General features: G+C 38.1%; 1 protein-coding gene across 5 annotated transcripts in view; it reads right to left on the minus strand.

The window, feature by feature from the left end:
• Positions 1 to 3,824: 3,824 nt before the first annotated feature.
• The window catches only part of samd4a (sterile alpha motif domain containing 4A), a 101,951-nt gene continuing 85,638 nt past the window's right edge, over positions 3,825 to 20,137 (minus strand). For all 5 annotated transcript variants that reach the window (XM_041809397.1, XM_041809155.1, XM_041809067.1 and 2 more), the window contains 2 exons: positions 17,218 to 17,301; positions 3,825 to 13,260 (listed from right to left, as the gene is read on the minus strand). In XM_041809397.1, the coding sequence (XP_041665331.1) occupies positions 13,232 to 13,260; positions 17,218 to 17,301 (113 nt within the window). In that variant the 3' untranslated portion in view covers positions 3,825 to 13,231. The remainder of the gene's footprint in view (positions 13,261 to 17,217; positions 17,302 to 20,137) is intronic.

The following is a 20,137-nucleotide window of genomic DNA, read 5'->3' on the forward strand; positions in this document are numbered from 1 at the left end:
GTCCTTCCATTTCTTCATGATGGCTTTAACTGAACTCTGGGGGATGTTCAGTACCTTGGAATTTTGTTTGTATCCATCTCCTGACTTCTGCTTTTCAAGAACCTTTTCTCTGAGTTGCTTGGAGTGTTCTTTCAACTCCATGGTGTAATAGTAGCCAGGAAAACTGATTAAGCAGTGACTGGACCTTCCAGATACAGGTGTCTTTACACTACAATCACTTGAGACACATTCACTTCACTCAGGTGATCCCAGTTCACTCATGAGACTACCAGCATAAATTGGCTAAACCTCTACTGAATTAGGTCAGTCTCTTTTAAGTTGGTGAATATTTATGCAGTCACTTCTTTCACATTACTTTTATTTATTCAATTAACATGACTTTGTATAAATCTTCACTTTGACATTAAAGAGTTTCTTAAGTATTGTTGGTCAAAACACCAACTTGTGTTGACCATGACTGATGTATAAAATCAATAAAAGGATGAAACATCCAAGGGGGGTGAATACTTTTTTATAGGTAGTTATTTCAATCATGTTGTTACATTGGGGCCCTCTAGTGGTCATAACAAGACACTGTGACTGAACATACTGCTTATCTGTCAGAAAGGCTCAATTTTTTACCTTTAATCACTGAAAAAGGGACTAAAAATAAATTTCAAAAGTTTAAAGTTTTGAGTCAGCAATTTTATAGTTCTTTTGTTTCTACTCAAACATAGCAGCAAAGATAAAACATGGTAAAACTTTCTTTGGGGGGGGGCTATAATTAATTTAGATAACCTTTGCCAGTCAAAGAAGGTTGGTGGCCTTTCGCTTTCAAATATAAAATGTTAAGGTAATTCATTTGAAATGGCTAAAATAGGAAAACACTGGATGGATGATAACCTTTAGATAGACAGGACCTGATAGAACAGGAGATCTTTTCTCCTTTTAAACCTGTTGAGGCACTCTCACAAACATTAAAAAACAAAAAAAGCTTGGCTCATTCCAGGATAGTATGACTAGAAGTTCACAAAGCATGTAAAATGGTAAACAAGCTATGGGTTCACTGCCTTAGACAAGGTATTAAAAAAGTTATTGACCTATTTGAGGATGGCAGTTTTCTCTCTAATAACAGGATGAGGGAGACATTTAACTTGGAGGAACAGGATTTGTGGACATTTCACCTTTCTCAAGAACAATAATAATCAAGCAATATTTCCAACTCCCTGTAACTTTTACAAAAGCATCAAAGTGGTATAAAATATGTCCATGGTTAATTGACAATGAAAGCACTAATCTCATAGGGATCTGGGAGAGAGATTTAGGTTGTGGATGAGGAAAGATAAGGGAGGACTCCCTCCAATAGTAGGAAATTAATGAGAGAAGATGGAGCAAATGCATTATTATAAGATACTCAACAGATATTTTTATACTTCTGCAAGTTTTATAAAATCTATTAATCAAAGACTTTTTGTGTTAGGAAGTGTAAAACAGAACGTGGCACTTATATTCACGTATTATGAAATTATTTTGGATGTGATATAGGATTGAGTACCCCCTTCTTAAATCATGAATTAACTTGTGATTAAACACTTTTTTGCGAACCACAGTGAGAACTATTATCCACAAATGGGGAAAACTTGGAACAGGAGTGGCCAGCCAACCAAAATTACTCCAAGGATAATTGATGACTCATTCAGGAGGTCACAAAAGAACCCAAAACATCTAAAGAACCGGCAGGCCTCCCTTGACTTGGTTAAGGTCAGTGTTCATGACTCAACCATAAGGAAGATAAGAAATGGCATCCATGGGTAAGTTCTAAGGCCAAAACCACTGCCGACCAAAAAGAACACAAAGGCTTGTCTCATGATTGCCAAAAACATCTTGATGATCCCCAAGACTTTTGGGAAAATAATCTTTGGACTGACCAGACAAAAGTTAGGTCCTGTTAGATGTAGAATAAAACTAACACAGCATTTTATAAAAAGACCATACCAATTGTCAAACATGGTGGTGGTAGTGTGATGGTCTGGGGCTGCTTTGCTCATTCAGGACCTGGACCACTTGCTTGGACCATGAATTCTGCTCTCTACAGGAATATCATGGAGGATGTCTGGCCATCAGTTTGTGACCTCAGGTCCAAGAGTACTGTTGAGACAATCTAGGGACATTCTGATTTTATGTTTATGTCATGGTTAATTTATTTGGCAGTCATTTATGTCTTTCCTGCTAAAGAGTGGCTGCAGGATCAAACCAGACTCCTCAGTGCAGGTATAGAGGGGGAGGGGTAGAGCTGAGGTGATAAGAAGGCTCAGAATCAGGTGTGTCACCCTTTTGCCACACAGACACAGAGTGTGGTGGAATCACTGCATGGAGACCTCAGAGATGCCAGTGGTGAGGAAAACTTTAATTTAATCACTCTAAACAATATAATAACTTTAATTTAGTGACTGAAAGGCTAAAATGATTTGTGTACTGGTAATTTAAGCCCTGCTATTTCAAATGTAGAGTTAAACACTGGCATAGTGACACTGGTGATTTGAGGTCTGATTTATCTTAGGATTTATCTTTAATTCTATTTTGTTGTTTAAACTTATAAAGGCAATTGATTGAGATTGAGATCATTTGATCTGATTTGGTTTAAATATTGACCATTTATTGATTGATTGATTTGAAAATACGCCACTAAAACATTAACATCAAGTCAATATATTTTAATCTTTAAAGTAATTACAATAGTTCACATGTATAATTTTGAGTTAAATTTATGAAGTAATTTAAATATTTAAGCATAAAGAAGGAACTTGAATGAATTGGTCAAATAATTTAAGTTTAAAAACTGTTCAAGACTTATCAGGGGAAGGTTAAAGTGATTGAAATAATTTAAAGAATTAAGAAAGTCAATTGATATATTTGCAGTTGATCCTTTGTTTAAAATGTATTTAAAATGGACATTAATAAGGCAATTGATTTGAATCCTTTTAATGACAGCCTGATTCTTTATCTATTTTTTTTTTTTTTTTTGAGGTTATCAACCTGCTACTGCCACTGCTACTTCAACTGTTGTGACCAATAAATGGAGTAACATGAAGCAAGCTGAGTTGTGTCCAGCGTTCTCTGTTGATCTCCAGGCCTCAAGTGAGTAGGGGCAGGCAATGACACCAGGGAAAAGGGAAAATTAACTCGACAAGTACTTTGGTTATGCAGCAGGACAATGATTGGGAACATGCCAGCAAGTCCACCTCTGAACAGCTTTAAAATAATGGAGTAGCCTTGCCAGAGTTTGGACTTAAATCTGATTGAAATACTGTGAGACCTATAACAGGCCATCCATACTGGATAACCCTCCAATGTGGTTGTATTCAAACAATTCTGGCCAAAATTCCTCCACAGTGATGTTAAAGACTCACTGGCAGTTATTGCAAATGCTTGCTTACAGTTGTTGCTGACAAGGGTGGAACAACCAGCTAGTAGTGTAGTGGGCAATGATTTCCTCAAATACAGCCAGGTGGGTTTTGATGGATTTTCCAATAATAAATGAAATCCTTATTTAACGGTCCAATATCAAAATTTGGTTGTTGATCTAGAACATTTAAATGTGACAAATATGCAAAAATGAAGAAATTAGGAAGGGGGCAGCTATTTTTTCACAGACCTGTATATTAGAATAAAACTGACCAATAAAGTGGACAGAAAACCAGACTGACACTGGCTGTGAAGTTATTCTGATGGCATGAACTACTGAGTTCAGATGAGTTATAAAAACAGTAAATTCTTGCATAATGTTGCTGACATCATGAAGCCCATCTACAATTAAATATCCAGACACAGTGAAAGGAGTTACAACTTTTTTTTTATGTATAACGGGGGCATGCCAAGTCACACAATTCTGGTACGTCGCAACAAAATTACAGCAAGACACTTTGAAAAAAAAAACAAGAAAAAAAAAACACTTGAATGTACTCAAACACTCACTCATCATCATCAACACTATCACTCACTCATTCACACTGTTTTATACAGACCACAAAAACTCAGAACTTCATATCAGCAATAAGAAGAAGTACCTACAGAGTACAGACACGACAGAGTTCACAGCCAGCAGCCATGTTCACACTGCAGCCACCATCACCAATCCAGATTCACGCTTTAGTTTAAATCTTCATCTTTGTTAGTAATAGACTTTAAAGACTTGTAAATTGTTTTTAGAAGTGTACTTTAACTCAGCCCTCAGGTTGCAAAAGTCCTGTCTTTTGAAATAATTTCTACTCACTATTGCAGCTAAAAAATACACTCATTAGACCATGGGGAGGAGGTCCTCAACATTACAACTTTAAAATTAAGTTTGATGTTTAAAGCTCCTCCGGTGTCAGAATGAGCTTTTCCTTGACATAGAAATAAAATACACAGGTCTGGCAATGTGGACCAAAAATCAAGTCTCCACGTGGAGCCAAATTTGGCCCCTGAACTATAGTTTGGACAACCCCAGTCTAAATTGTACAAAAACATTGATTACATTTCTGGTGTTGGGGTTGTCAAAATGTTTATTAACTCTTAAACTCTGTTAGTTTCATAAGATCAGGTTTCTAGCGGTCATATTTATAAAGCGTCCTAAGCACAGCGAGTTGCTCCTAATGGTATCAAACAGGCTTCCTTATGGTTTGATTTTTACTAGAATCATATCAATGTTCATAATTCTGGCATTATGACAATTATTTGTTATTTCTAAACAGAAAACTATCCAAACTATATTGTATAACAGCATTCAGTTCAAAAATATGCAGAAGTGATTTTTGGTCTCTTTCAGTAAATGTAAATCAGCAATCTTAAAATTACCCTCACAGTGATCAGCTTTGTTAAAAAAAACAAGAAAAAGAAAACCTTAGGCCACCAATCACATAAATCACAGCAATATTCTTTTAATCAAAATGAACTAAAAATAGATTGATGATTAAATATAAGGAAATCAATCTGGATTGGGATGCTTTTTGCTGCAGTATGAACGCGACTGCACACAGCCGTCTCTAGTTTCCTCCTGTATCATGACAGTTTTTAAATTCATATAAAACCATTTTATGTTTTGGGTGAAACGTCTCGAGTACAAAAAAAAGGCACTGCCATTTGTTATTCTAAATACGACTCTCCCAGCCTTGTGCATGCAGTTTTAAAATATAAATTACATTTTTCCCATCATTCTCCTTAACGTTTTTTCTGCCTTTTCTTCAATTTTTTGTCTTTTTTGTGCTTTTTTTATTATTAAACATACAATGTTCTTTTGTCAAATATATACGTAAGCCTGCAGTCAATACAGGACATCGGCTCTTTGATAAAATAAAACTAAATGAAATAAACGGAGCACAGTCAAGCGGTAACACTTTTGTTACAAAATGGATGCTGCTGAATTTACAAAAACAAACAAAAAGTCTTGGCATCCCATAATGACATAAACGGACTAAACTGCAGAGCCTATGACAAAAATAAAAGATATAAAACAGCGTATATGTCTCAACTTAAAGTACATTAAATGTTTTTTTGGAATATCAAGGCGTTATCTAACTGTTAATACTGCAGTGTGCACGGCATTAGAAGCACTCCTGAACACGCACACAGCTGATATGCATTCAGAAAAAAAATAAAAATAAAGCATTTGGTTTGAAGAGAAGAGTAGAGCCAGACCTCGGAGCTGAAAGTCCCGTCACAGGTGTGTTTTATGTTCGTCTCTTTGACCCAGAGAAAACAGCTCAGTACAAACTGCCGGCTGTTGAAATATGAAAACATGAACCTTTACTCTAAAAAATCACATTAACTCATGTTATTAAACACTGTCAGTCAGTCTTGGTATAAAATGTGGCACAGATGCATTTCCAGAACACTTTCAGAACTCAAGCATGGCACTGTGGTATAGAAGTTCATTGAAATACTGAAGATATATTACAGTTTTATTAATCCCTTTGAATTCATCACTGACTGCAGGTTTCATTTGTTTAACTGCTGATAGCCAACAAGAATAAATCCACTGATATTAATTTTCTTTGTGTTACCAAATCCCATGAAAAAAAAGGAAATGTCAACCCTTTATGACCTTAAACATGCACATAATCTAATTTAAATAAGTCAAAGCACTCCAGCAGGGAATGCTAACCACTGTAACACTGTATGTAAAAAGTAGACAAATCTTACAGCTGATCTGGCTGTGAAATTGTGAGGATAACTGGGCTGGGCCTGTGTCTGCTAGTCTGTCAATCACAATTACTGGCATTGGTTCTTTATCAATTTTCTGAATGAACATTTGAAACATGATTATTAAAACCTATACCTCCAGATTTAAATCAACCTGTGGATCTTTCTGGATGTGATGTGTGGAGACTATCCAATGCAGCATGACTGTTTTTACTGAAATACTCTGATAAAGAGAGAAATAGCCGGGTTTGTCTCAACTGTTGGAGCAGTGCAGAACTGCACGTTTTGCTGACATCCTCTACACTGTTGTCCAGAACTAAGTTACAAAGTCATGCTAAAAGAAGAAACATTTTCAGTTCTTTTGCCAGCTTCAATCACTGCCAGAATGTTATCGTGAGATACCACCACAGTAATGGTAGCACATTTGCTTATGGGTTCTTCCCCTAAATTGTCTATAAACCAGTAAAATATTCCCTACAAATGCAGCATTTTTCATGGTTAAAATATGTTTCTAAAACCTACAGTGCCTGTCGGGTTTAAGACACTGCTGAGCATTTCTTACAGTATTTATGTAGACGTAGGCCAAAAGTCAGCACCTCAGAAAGGGTAAAAGGCAAGACATGAAAACATAAATTACATGAATTATTCTGTATTTTCATGGGATATGTTGACATTAAGAAAACCCCATAGGACAGCAAACCTACAGTATCAGATCTCCTCAGGTTTAGACTGAACTGGTAAAATGACCACAGCACCAAGTTAGGACAACAGATCACAACAGATCTGTCTACTTCCTGGCATGCTGCAGTCTAAAACAACAACACTGCTGTTTTGTTTGCAAACATCTCCAAAAAGGAACTGAAATAATTGGATCTGTGACGGATCAACTGCCGCTCTCAGCTACGCTCCGACCGCGAAGCTTCATATGAAAAATCTCAACATGACACTGATACAAAGGTTATAGATCGACAACAGCAACAACAAAACCAAAGAAACAAAAAAACAAAGTCGACAAGAACTGTTAATATTTGAGATGTACGTATGGTCACCAGCCATAACATGTTAATACATACGGTACTTTAAATAATAATACAACTAAATGAGTCAAAGTATCACCTCTGCAAAAAAGAATAAATAAAGTATCTAAACTAAGTACTGATTCATGGCAGTGACACTGAAACAGTCTCATTTTAACGCCGACATCCTCAAGCTGCTTCATCAAAGAGCTTCAGAGAAAAACGTCTTAATCCTGCTTCAGGATTTATACGGTCGATGTCACTTTAGTGCTTTGGTGGAGTCTTTGTTCACAAACACAGAGATGATGTCTGATTGGCTCTCAGAGAATCAGAGCAGAAAACTTACAAATGCTCGGCACAGTGAAATAATAATATAAGGAGTGTTCAGTGATGTTAACCCTGTCTGAAATTACATTAACACACTGTTAGAGCATGTGTGTGTTTGCTGCATCGGTCTCTGCATGTAAAGCCACTTTTACCAATCAAGACTGCAGAATAAGAGAATAAGAATCAGTTTCTGCATGTTTCAGTCCCTTTAATACAGCTCAAACACTAAATTCATCACTGCTTGCTGAGTGTTGTATATCTCTACATTAAATTACTTCAACATGTAGAAAACTTTAGCTTCCTTCAAAAGAGGCTGAGATGGGGAATGTACCACAAAGCCAGCTCAACATAGACAGGCTTTCTTTAAATAAGTGGGTTAAACAAAACTTCAGTTAAAAATACCTACAAGAGCTTTAACATATTCAAATCTTAATTTCTATACTTTTTCAGCTTTAGTTATTTTCATATTTAGTGTTTAAATTCTGTGCATCAAGAGCAAAGTTAACTGGAGTCAAATTCCTTGTTGCAGAGTATACTTAGTCAATAAAGCTGACTCTGATTCTCACTGCTGTGAGATCGTTAATGAAATAAGTGAACAGTTAAAAGGTAAATTCTTGATAACTCAAGGTTCAGATGTCTTTTAATCTGTCAACGAATTTTTAAGTGACATGAGACATTAAGGAGCAGTGGTGAACTTATTTTATATCACTGTGGCTGCAGGTGCCAAGGTGGATTATCCAATGTGTGCTGAAAGGGACAATAAATCACATGATTAAACATGATTTTCCAAAAATTAACGTTCTTAATATGGACCTTAATAAATGGCAATCAATCTTTTTGACAGCCCTAGCAAGAATAACTTTTTTTTCATTTTAGCAGGTGTTTGTGGAGTGACAAACACAACAGGGTATTTTAAGATCTACACAACCTTTCCATCAAAAACAGCCATTTTTATTGTATTAAAAGAGTGTTTTAGAGATTCATCTTGTTAATTTTATCATGGAAAACTATGTGATAACAAACTGGAAATGTGATGCTTATAGTATTTGCTACTATAACTGCACATCTCAATTCTGTGGCAATATGAACATTACATTATGATTCCAGACACTTCCATGAACTAAAGATCTATAATGCATGGACTTAAGGCTCAACAGACAAGGATTACACTATAGCCTTGCTACATGGTGCACCCCCAAAGCCTTAAATTCAGTTGGGATGACGGTTCATCCACACCAACATGCCTGCTTTTTTTGTCTAGTTCATTAGCTAACTTTAAGGTGCAGATATATGTACGTTTTTTAATCTAAAATGCTGAGACATTTCCTGTTTACTGCAGTGAAGTGTCCACATGTCTATGCAAGTAAGTCTTAAAAATAGAAAATGCTAGAAATGTGTGTTAACCTTTAGGAATAGGAAAAAGAAATGTTGCTGTATTTTTTTTAACTGTAATAAACAGACTAAAACATGCAGAAACACAGGTGTAGTCCTTTAAATGCGTGTTATGGCATCCATTACTACACAAACAGAATTGATTCAGTGTTAATGAGACTTCAGGAGTTTTTCCTCTGTTGCCTGTTGATGATCTAAATCAACTTTCATTGGCCTACAGAGACTTGAGCTCTACTGTCAACCTGCTACATTTGATGTGACTCCAAAGCACTAACATGTAGCTTTAAGCCTTTAACATTTGGATTTTAGTGTCTCACATTATATCAAGTGCAGAATACAAAGAAAGTACTACTGAATTGCAACAAAATAATAACGAAACTAAACAAAAATAATCGATAACCCTCATTGATGACCAGTTACGGTCACGACTCTCCATAAACATTTCTCTAACCAGCTTAGACAAATGGAGGATAAATATTAAGACACAGTATAACCATGAGACTAATTATAAACAAGTAAATATATCCCATGAAGGCCTGAACAGACAGCACAGACAGAGGAAAATGTAACACTGATGATCTCTTTTATATAAATGCGACTCATAAGAGATTTCCAGATGTTGTGCAGAGTGCATGCGTGTTCATGGCCTTCTGCTATCATGACTGTGTTTGGCCAGCAGGTGGAGGTAAGCACTAACAAGACAATCTCTGGGAAAACTACCCTTCATGGATTGACAGAGTGTGATTTCTTAAATGTTGCAGACATGGATTTACACATGTAGATGCTGTTTTCCGGCATCTGACATAAATCTGAGTGGGTGACCTTTTAAAAAATGTAGCTGTGGCTCAGAATGAATGCAAGACTAAGACAGCAGAGGACAACCAACGATTAAAATAATGATGACTTGCTGAATCAATTTTCAAGCCACTTGTTTTATCAGACAAGTTTTTATGATCCAGGATGCTTGATTTCTTTCTTGCTTGTGGGATCGATTCCCTGTCCTGGAGCAGTTTGATGCATGTCTTCCCCCGCTCACTCCCCATATTTCCCGTCTCTTTTTGGCTGTCGGGTCAAAAGAAACGCATGCTTTGATACCAAAATGCTCTATGTTATATAAGTTGACAGTAAATCTGTGTAGCAGCAATTCCCAAAGTGGGGGTCGAGACCCACTGGAGTCATGGAATGCTTTTAAAAAATAATAGAACATTTAAAAAAGATTTTAGGCGGCATGTTTAACCAATCTTAGTAAAAAATACAAGTTAAAATTAAAATAAAATTGGGGTCTCTGAGTGAGATTTTGGTAAAGCATTAACATTAATGCTCATGATTAATCTGGAAACCTTAACGCATAAAAAAAACAATAATGCAAACTAATCAGATGACCAACTTCAACAACAACTTCTTCCTGTGGTCCTTCGGTGCAGATGTTTGTATGCCTGGAGGACCACAGGAAGAAAGACCCAGGCCTGTTTAATGGCAAAATTTTAATTTATTTAAGAAGCTGCCGAATGGAAGTTTCGATAAACCAAAGCTGTGTGTTAGCAAAGATGCTAACATCAACACAGGATCAAGCTGTGGTCGTCAAGCTACATCTGTGGAGGGCAGAGGACCTGTTTAAACAAAACAACAACTAAGCTAACTAATGTAATCGCTAAATGGGTCTACAAAGACTGCAGACCATCAACATCGCTGTAGATGCAGGGCTTCAAGGCAAAACGGCAAGAGGTTTACATTCACTTTGCAGCAGAGGTTATTTTGTACTTGATGTGTTTGTCTGCTGACCATTACTGCTAACCAGCCATTACACCAAAGCCGAGATGTTAAATAAAGCTTAAAAACTATAGTAACTATACTTGTTTTATCTCAAACCAATATGCAATAGGAGTGTTTGAATGTATGATTAATCATGATTAATCCCAGCATATCTATGAGATTAACTTGACTGTTTTTGTAATCAATTACCAGCAATAGCTGAAAGGGAAAAAAAATCCTTAAATGTAAATTTGCACATAATACTCTCCATATTTTGCATGCTTTAAGCACCTCCATATACAGTAGAGACCCATAGTCTTTGGAATTGTTATTTTGGGAGTGACAGGCTGGAAAGTTGAGCCCTGCTCTATAACACACAGTAAGATTAAATGCTAAAGGCCAATATAATAAGCTATTGGATAGAATATTTTAAATGTACAGAGGCCCAATGCATTAATTTAAGTAGAAACTAATTAGAGCTAGTTAATGAGATAACAATCCCCAAGTAACAGGAAAAAAATTCACATAGAAAAATAAAGAAAAAGTGCTGTGCTGTTATCAATTTAAGACATAATCCTCTAAGACCAGGGGAGCCAGACTAAAAACTAGGATGTCTGCATTCTCTCAAGTGAACGTGAAACACTTTTGCACGTTTAAATTAGTGTTTATAGTTGCCTAATCAAATGCTCTCTATTTTATAAATACCTCTACTGATCTTTACAGAGAATGAAAACATCTTTAAACCCTACAAGAGGCATTTTAGTATGATAAACATTTGTAATGAAAAATTGGTCATCTTGAAATTGAAATGGAGCAAAAAATGTGATAGAACAGAGTGATCAAAATAAAAGTACATAATAGACTTCTTACTGAATATTTCTTTCCAGGCAGACATCTGAGACCCCCTGAAAATGGCTTCCTGACCCACTCTTGGGTGTCGACCCACCATTTGAGAATCAGGGCAGTAAGGGGTGCAGGAACTGGGTTAATGGAAATATCCTGGATAATGCGTGACATTTGTGACAAATCAAATGAACTGAAAAATGGATTCATATTTTAGAGACCTGTGAGTATTTAAATCCTGGATAAATGTCCCGCCGTCACAGTCTTACTTTGATTTTGAGCCCTGCCTATACCTGGTGGACACATCTATGTGGTATGTGAAGTGTAGCAGCCTAGGCAGGCCCTGCATGTATATATCTATGGTTGCAATCCTCTCAGCAGCAGATTCTGAGCGAAAACAAGATCATCCTCCTATTTAGTCTACAGCCAATCATTTCACTATCTTTCTTTTCCACAAGAAAAGACACTTTAGTTGTAACATGCAGCTAAAGCACATCACCCTGCATTTAAAAAAAATAACTAAACCCAACATCTGAACATGCAGACAAATCCCACTGATGATACAGTTGTATGTATCTCACATAAAAACCTACTCTGTGCCTACGAAGGCTGTGAATACAAAGAGTTCATACAGTACATGCTATGGATAAACAATATGTAACTGACTGGTGCCAAATTCCCTTCCTCCTACACTTACTCACATGAACAGACTTACAGTACGATTAGACATGACATCCTCTTCCTCTGTCCTCCTCAGCCCATCAAAGGTCCTGCCTCTGAGGTCTTTCTCCTTTAAACATCCGCTTCCCTTTCCTTTATCACTTCGACTTCTGTCTTTCTTCTACTACTTCCTGTGTCTTTCTCCTACGTCGGCTTCTTCCTCTTTTGCTTCCTCAAACTCCTGCTCTCTTCTCTCTGCTTCCTCTCTTTCTCCTGTTTTCGAGCAGATGGATCTTTGTCGTCATCTGCTGCTAAAATAAAGAATAAGCACGTTTGCTGTAAACTAGCATGATGACTACTCATGGGGCGTAAAGCTGGTAGATAGCCGAGGCTTTACAGAATATAACACGATTCATACCTGAAATTCATCCATGTTTCTGTACCCTTTGAAAGTAGCATCATTATGTAAACAATAAATACATACAAAACAAAATAATTTTTTCCCCACCCAATAGTGAGCCAGAAGCCCTTCTCTGGGCCATGTCACTCAGTCCTCGCTGAAAAGGAAATCCCAAATCTCCCTCTGTGTCGGTCTAACTCTGCTCCTTGTTTCTAGGTCTGAGGTACTGTAACAGATTTTTAATCGATGTGCGGGGACCAGAAAGTGAAGAGGGAGAGGGCCTTGGCCCCACAGGGCCCTGATCCATGAGCCAGCCTCCCTTTTCTGATCGGGCTGCAGTGCTTCTTAAAGACCACCCTTGGAGGGCGGCGCTGTTCACACACTGTCCAGGCCGTGTTTGACGCTGTTCTCTCCTCACACAGACGCAGGTGACTGTGAGCATGCTGGCGGAGCAGGAAGAGTGTTGGTACACCCCGGTGGACAGTCCCGATGTGGTAGCTTTGTTAGCCATGTGATGGTTGGCTCCCTTTGTGTTTCTTGATTCCAGCCCTGATCCTTTGGTTGAGCTCTGCCATTGGCTACAGGGAGAGGGGACAGGAGGAGCTGGCAACCTCCAGATAACTTATCATGAGAGAGCCTCGTGAACCTGCGCTGTCCTACCACCCTCACTCAGGTCTTCGTTTCATATTGTTGATGTGCGGTCTGCACCATCTGAAGGGAACAGCAGAGAAATTACATATTAGAGTGAAGGTAAAGTAAAGCTAGTAGAGGCTCAGATAAGCTCAGTTCAAACCAAAGGTTGTGACAAGAAGAGAAACTCATAACTGCATATGAAGGGCCACTCTGCAACATACTAAAAGTTGACCAGTGCACAACAATGCAACTGTAGGAAACCATGCATTGTTTCCATAGCAAGACTCTCAAAGTCACTCAATATAAAGAGGTTTGTTTCTGAGGTTAATACCAGTGAATCTATCTCTACCAGAGGGACAGTAATGTACATGAACTGTTTCTTTCCTGCATCTTTATCAACATGATAATGTGTAGCCTGTATGATCTTTCTTTCTACATCCCCCTCTTCTTTCTTTCTGCTTCTTTGCTCTTCTATTAATTAATAAAAGTTGTCCAGTTCTGATTAAACTGTTGCTATGGCTGTAGCTAGGCTAATCTCCTCACCAGCCACCATTGTTTACTGGCTTGCAGTACAAGTAAAGCACACCTGCCTCTTTCTCCTTAAATGAAGATGACTGGTCCAGCATTCACTGACAGGGAACGTACTTATAGGCTTGAAGCTTTGAAAGACGGATCCGTCTAATGACAGACATGAAATCTGAACAATCATGTAAGTTTTGACACTTCTTAGTTCATTAAATAAACTAAACAGTGATTATTTGCATCATTACTCGACTTAAACTCCACATTACAAAGCCATTAAGCAGATGCTTTTATCCAAAGCGACGTACATTCGAGAGCAAACATGTAATCACAATTCTTAGTCTCTACTATAAACATTGACTGAATAGTAATTCATCTGGTTTGAAGAGCAGTAATGACCTAACTGCACCATGAACTGCTTGTAAAGACAGCCTGACACTCTCCTAACTTGTTGAAAAGTCAGCAGGGTCCGGGGCCCACACTGTCATGACGAGAGAACAACACATCTGTCAAAATACTGATAGAGGAAAACAACAGTCTGACAGCTGTTGCCTCTGGTGTGGCTGTGGAGGAAAATGTTACCACTCTAGGCACTGGTGGACATTTTTATTCCACTAAAATAAAGATTAAATGACGCAGAAAGGGGGGATTGACGGTTAGCTGTTATTGAATAATAAAAACAAACACTAAACTCAATGAGCAAGATTAACCAACGAATGTCAGTAAATGTGCAGGGAAATGTTTCATGTAGGTATTTATTCATAGCAAGGTGAACTGAATCATTGTTGTTGTTGTTAGCTGTAAAAAAAAAAAACCTCTGGATTATAGAAATATGACAATATTATGAATATAGAGAAGTCCATATTTGCAAGAAAACTGCACAGTCAGCCCAGAAAAATGTACTTTTAGGGTCTTTAATTTTGGGCAGTGGCATACAGACTGACGAAGGCTAAAGGCTGGAACATGTTAGCCGTAGTCTTTTTTACTATTATGTACCTTGGCTTGTGTTTTTATCCACATTTTTAGAGTCCATATTTGCTCACTTCTCAATACTTATCTTCATACCATTAAAATTTCAGTATTATCCTAATGGATCTACATATTAAAGCTTTATTTCTGAAGATCACCACAGACATCTGGATTCTGGGAGCTATACGCTAATATAGAGCCAAACCTGATGAGGAGGGAGTGTCTTCAGTTTACTCCGTCTCTCTGCTTTACACCTAAACCACACAACCTATTTCCTAACACATGAAAACCCACAAGCACAAAGCAACACTTGTCCAACGAGCACTGAGGCCCACTGTCTCCACCTCAGTCCAGTTTTGGAATGGGGGAGCTAGCACTGGCTTTAACCCAAAATAAAATTCACTGTACATGAGAATTTTCTGCTTAGGTCACCAACTGAAAGATTACACCCAATTTAGAATAATGCTGACAGATGTGAAAGACCTTTATGTGCGCTCAAACTTTTCTTTACATTAGTGTTTTCAAGTCTTTATGACACAGTTCGTCACTCACAGTATGTGCAAAAACAGATCAATGTTCTTGTCCTCCAAAGGAGACTTTTCTGACCAAATGGAGCGACATACAAGGCAACTCTCTAAAATACATTTTATAACAATCAGCAGACTGAGCTCCCTCAACATTTTCACTTTCAGGTCAATTTTTTTCTGGTTTAAAGCTTGGCAAAAAACACTGAGCACACTTCACTGATGAAGGATCCAGAGTAAAATTTCTTAGATTCCATCTATAATGTTTACAGTATCATGATTAAATTAGCAAGGCATCATTGACAAAGGTATCTTCTAAATTAGAGAGACCGTGGGTGATCAGGAGCTAATCACTTTCAGCTGTTTTCAAAAATACCAGACTGGTGGATTGATGCTTGTAGTTGTTGTTAGCCTGTGGTTATTACTCTGGTGGCATGTGGCTGAGAGAAGCACTGTTAAAGCAGTGTAGTGTATTCACAGTGCATTCAGAAAGAATTTAGACCCCCTTTTTAATTTTCTCATGCTGCAGTCTGATGTTACAATTGATTAAAGTAATTTTGTTCTCAATAATCTACACTCAGTACCCCATACTGAATAAGTGAAAACAAAATTTCCTTTTTTGCAAATCAATATAAATAAAAAACTAAAATATCACAGTGACACAAGCATTAAGATCCTTTGCAAAAACACCCGAGTTTAGTTCAGGCTCCTCCCATTTCTCTTGATCATTGCTGAGATGTTTCTACCCCTTGACTGGAGTCCACCTGTGGTAAATTAAACAGACTGGACATGATTTGGAAAGGCACACATCTCTCTATACAAGGCCTCACAGCTGACAATGCATTTCAGAGCAAAAAACAAGCCATGGGGTCAAAGGAACTGCCTGCAGAGATCAGAGACAGGATCGTTGACAGACACATATTTGGGGAGGGCTACAAAAATAATTCTGTTGCACTGAAAGTTCCAGAGAGCACAGTGGCCTCCATAATTCTTAAATTGAAGATGTTTGGCACAATCTGTACTCTTCTAAGAGCTGGTCACCCAGCCAAACTGAGTAATCAGGAGAGAAAGGCCAGAGTAAGAGAGCTGACCAAGAACCCATTGGCCACTCTGACTGAGCTTGCAAGATCCTGTGTGGAGATGGGGACAAAGTTCCAGAAGGACAACCATCACTGCAGCTCTCCACTGATATGGGCTTTATGGCATGAGTGGCTAGATGGAAGCCTCTCCTCAGTGCAAAACATATGAAAGCCGCTTGACTTTCATTTGGAGTTTTCTGCAAACTCCAAGATGTGGAATGCCATTTTACTTTTGTCATATTAAGTATATTTTGTTTGACACAATTACATTACATACAGAAATATCAATGAAAGATTTTCATTTTTGCTGTAAAAAAATATTGGTTATCGGCTTTGTGAGTTACTAATACTTGGTATCTGCCCCAAAAAACACAATATCGGTCGACCCCCATTCAAGAGTAAATAAAGGTTTGAAATGAATTTTCTAAATGTCTTTAGCCATTAACTTGTTTTTTTTCCTCCTTATTCTTTTCTCTTAAAACTATCAACGGAAAAAACCCAAACAATACCCAGCCATAATCAACTGAGGCTGAAACGAGTGAAAACTAACATAAATGGACTGAAAGCTTCACAGCATTTCATGGATGGGAGAAACTTTCAAATCCAACACTTCTTCCAAAACACTTCCTGAAACATCATGAGCCAGAACATCCAAACAGAATGAAAATAGTGCCATGGCAGCCAGGAACAACAGAAATAAGTCAGTTGTTACAACAAGACCAGAGTCTGTTCGCTGTAGCAGTGTGTCTGAGACATACAGTCAGCAGAATCCAGAACAAATTGATAATCAAGTACAGGGACAGGCACAGCAACCACATTACTGATCCATATAAACATCACACGCTCTATATGATCACAGACAGGACAAGGTTTTATAACTCTTTAATCCATGGATTTATTCTAATTCATGCACAGTACCACAGTAAAACAGTGGATGTTACCTCCCAAGGCGTGCTCTGTCATACTCAGGCACAGAGACTCAAGGCGGTTGTTGATATCTGGCTCTGTCGCTGGTAACTGAAGATCTACAAAGTTAAAAAAAAAAACAAAACAAAACAGATTTGAAGGAACATCAGTATCAGTGATACAATTATATTCATATTAAACAGATGAACTACAAATGTCCCTATGATGGTCACAGAAGGTTCAACCAATAAATAAAACATGATTTAATCAGATTATTTTAAACTCTCTGTGACAGAAATAATGCACGGGACCAGTTTCTGATTCAGTGTGGAAAAGTTGTGTTAGACAATAACTTCACACACTCTTGATCAGCTTTGATCCTAATGAAACAGAAGTATGGTAATCCTTACACTAACACAACACCTCCATTTTTCAAGAACAGCATCAGAGGAGTTGGCAAAGGACAAAAGAAATGAATTCAGATCAGTTTACTGAAACAATGTGGTCCACTCAACCAGAGCGTGGCCTCGGTGATCAGATTATAGCACACTGTTAACCCCAGCACTGGGGCGCATGCCACATCAAAACAAAAACCGCACGGCTGAAACAAGGGCACAATGACGTTTGTCACTTTGAATCTGTGGGTGCATGCAAGTGTGAGCTGGTACAAGGCTGGATTAGGGACAAAAGTTCAGTCATTCTTAAAAAGTGAAAGCTGATCTGACAAAAATATTACTATGTCAACATTGTTCATAAAACATTTTCGCATGCATTGGGCCATAAAAAAAAGTAATCAAAGTAATTTAATTAGAAATACTGCTGTTACTCTGACTGAGGTGAAGACCGGTTTGAAGAGGGCTATGCTGAGGATGGTGGGGTGTGTGTTGTGTGTTTGGGACAAAGCCTAGCAACCACTGTCAGCCGTTTAGCCCTTAGCCCAGCCGCTACACAGGCCAGGCAGTGAAACTGTCTTGTGGCATGAGAGAAAAGCTGAGTTAGGCCCGGTAGTCCACACTGGGATATTTATAGGCTCCAAATCCACCCAACACACACCCCTCCACCCCTGCACACAGACTACACCAACACAAACTGAAGAAAATAGCACACACAGACGCACATTTGTTCCCTCCTAGACGTGTTTTTTTCTGCTGCGTGTCACCTCAGAAGTTTCTTCATCTGTCTACCAGCAGAGAGAGACTCTTAGCTGAGGATCCCCACTGACCGCAGTGAACATCATTAAAATATAGGTATTAAAAAGACAATCCTTTCCGGCTGAAATAGAGATGTTTGCTGCTTGTGCTCTACTGAATTCTACCACTCAGTGGCTGGAACAGCAGAGACTCTCACACATGTGGTGTTAAATGTATCCCATCTATTGTAATGTCCTGACAGCACACAAGCTGCATGTCGAAAATTTTTTCTTCTGTTGCCCCCGTTCCTATTTTTCTCTCTTTTGTTCATGTTGAGATAGATGAAGAACATGGAATGGCACAAAGACAGGATTGTTTTCTTGATTTTCTTTCACCTGTCTCAGTCTGCAGAGCTTTTTAGCTTACTTTACTAAGAGACAGTTTTGCATTATTAAAAATCATATCTGTGTTTGAAATGTTTTGTGTCCTACGTAGTGTCAACATAGAGGTAACGCTATTTAATCAACCTTTATTTGTAAAGCATCGATTAATAACTGAAGTTATCTCAAGACCTTTTATGTAGAGAGCAGGTCTAGACCAAACTCTTATATATTTGTCTCAAAGCTGTTAAAAGGCTCATTAATACAAACACATCTGTTTCTCTGCTTCCAAAACAAAAGCACTAGATTTTACATCTTTTACAAAATGAAACTGAAACCCCCAGGGCATAGAGTATTTGTTTTAATGGATGCAGTGTTAACGGTGAGTGTGCAATGCTCTGAGATGTCAAATGCTTGCATGCTGTTAGAGTGTGGTGTTAGCTTTCCATGTGCAGTATGTGCACAACACAGATTACTGTAGGTAATTCATGGACAATTCATGATTCATGGTATTTTTTTAGCACTGACATCCAGTCAGTAACATGCCCCTTTTGCCATCTGGGTGAGACAGATTGTGCACATCATATGCAAAAGGTCTGTACCTGCAACAGTCTCCAGTTACATTATCTAGGTGTGTTAGTCCAACTTAGAGAAGTTCCACAAAGTACTGTTTAAGTCTGAAAAATATGTTTGAATGTATTTTAAAAGTCCAGTTCTAGTCAGACTCCCAAAATCAATCCTTTATAGGACTACATGTAAACATAGTGTGTATTAGTAACTGACTTGATTAACAAAAGGGCCCTAGAGCTTTTCTTCGCACTGGATGGTGATGTCTTAGCTCTGCTGTAAATCAGAAAACTACACACAGTGACTGTTTTCATATTTTGAGTGGATAGAAAATATTTTTTATTTGTTTTGTGTACATGCACTCTGTAATGAATACACGTTTAGTGTATTTTCATGTCTTTCTAGTATTTTGTGTTTAATTTACTAACCCACAAACAAGCCAGCTACCACCTTAACTGGCAAATTTCCAGCTGGAAACACTGATGACTCGGCACAATTGTCAAAGTCGCAGAGATGGAGGCATGAGAAAGAAGTTAAGAAAGAGAGAGACTCAGTGAGAGAAGGAAGGGGAGGAAAGTGGGCCAGAGAGCCCTATAGCTGTAGCACAAAGAGGCTCATTGTGAGACCCGGACTCTTTCCTCCCTCCCTGCTTCTCTTCGTCTCTTCCTCTCTCACAGAGTCCACACTCTCCCTCAAACTTCCCTCCTGCTTTTTTTGAATCTGTTTTTCCTCTTCAGTCTAAAAGAGGACGTTCTGTTGTGTTTGTGTGTATCGGAGCAAAGGAAGTCCCAGCTTGTCTGATCACTATCCACTGTTCCTGTGGGACAACATCCAGTCAGCAGAGGTTACTACAGGTCACTCTGCCCGGCGCCTGTGGT

This window comes from Cheilinus undulatus, linkage group 1, assembly GCF_018320785.1.
Source record: "Cheilinus undulatus linkage group 1, ASM1832078v1, whole genome shotgun sequence".
Classification (NCBI taxonomy): Eukaryota; Metazoa; Chordata; class Actinopteri; order Labriformes; family Labridae; genus Cheilinus; species Cheilinus undulatus.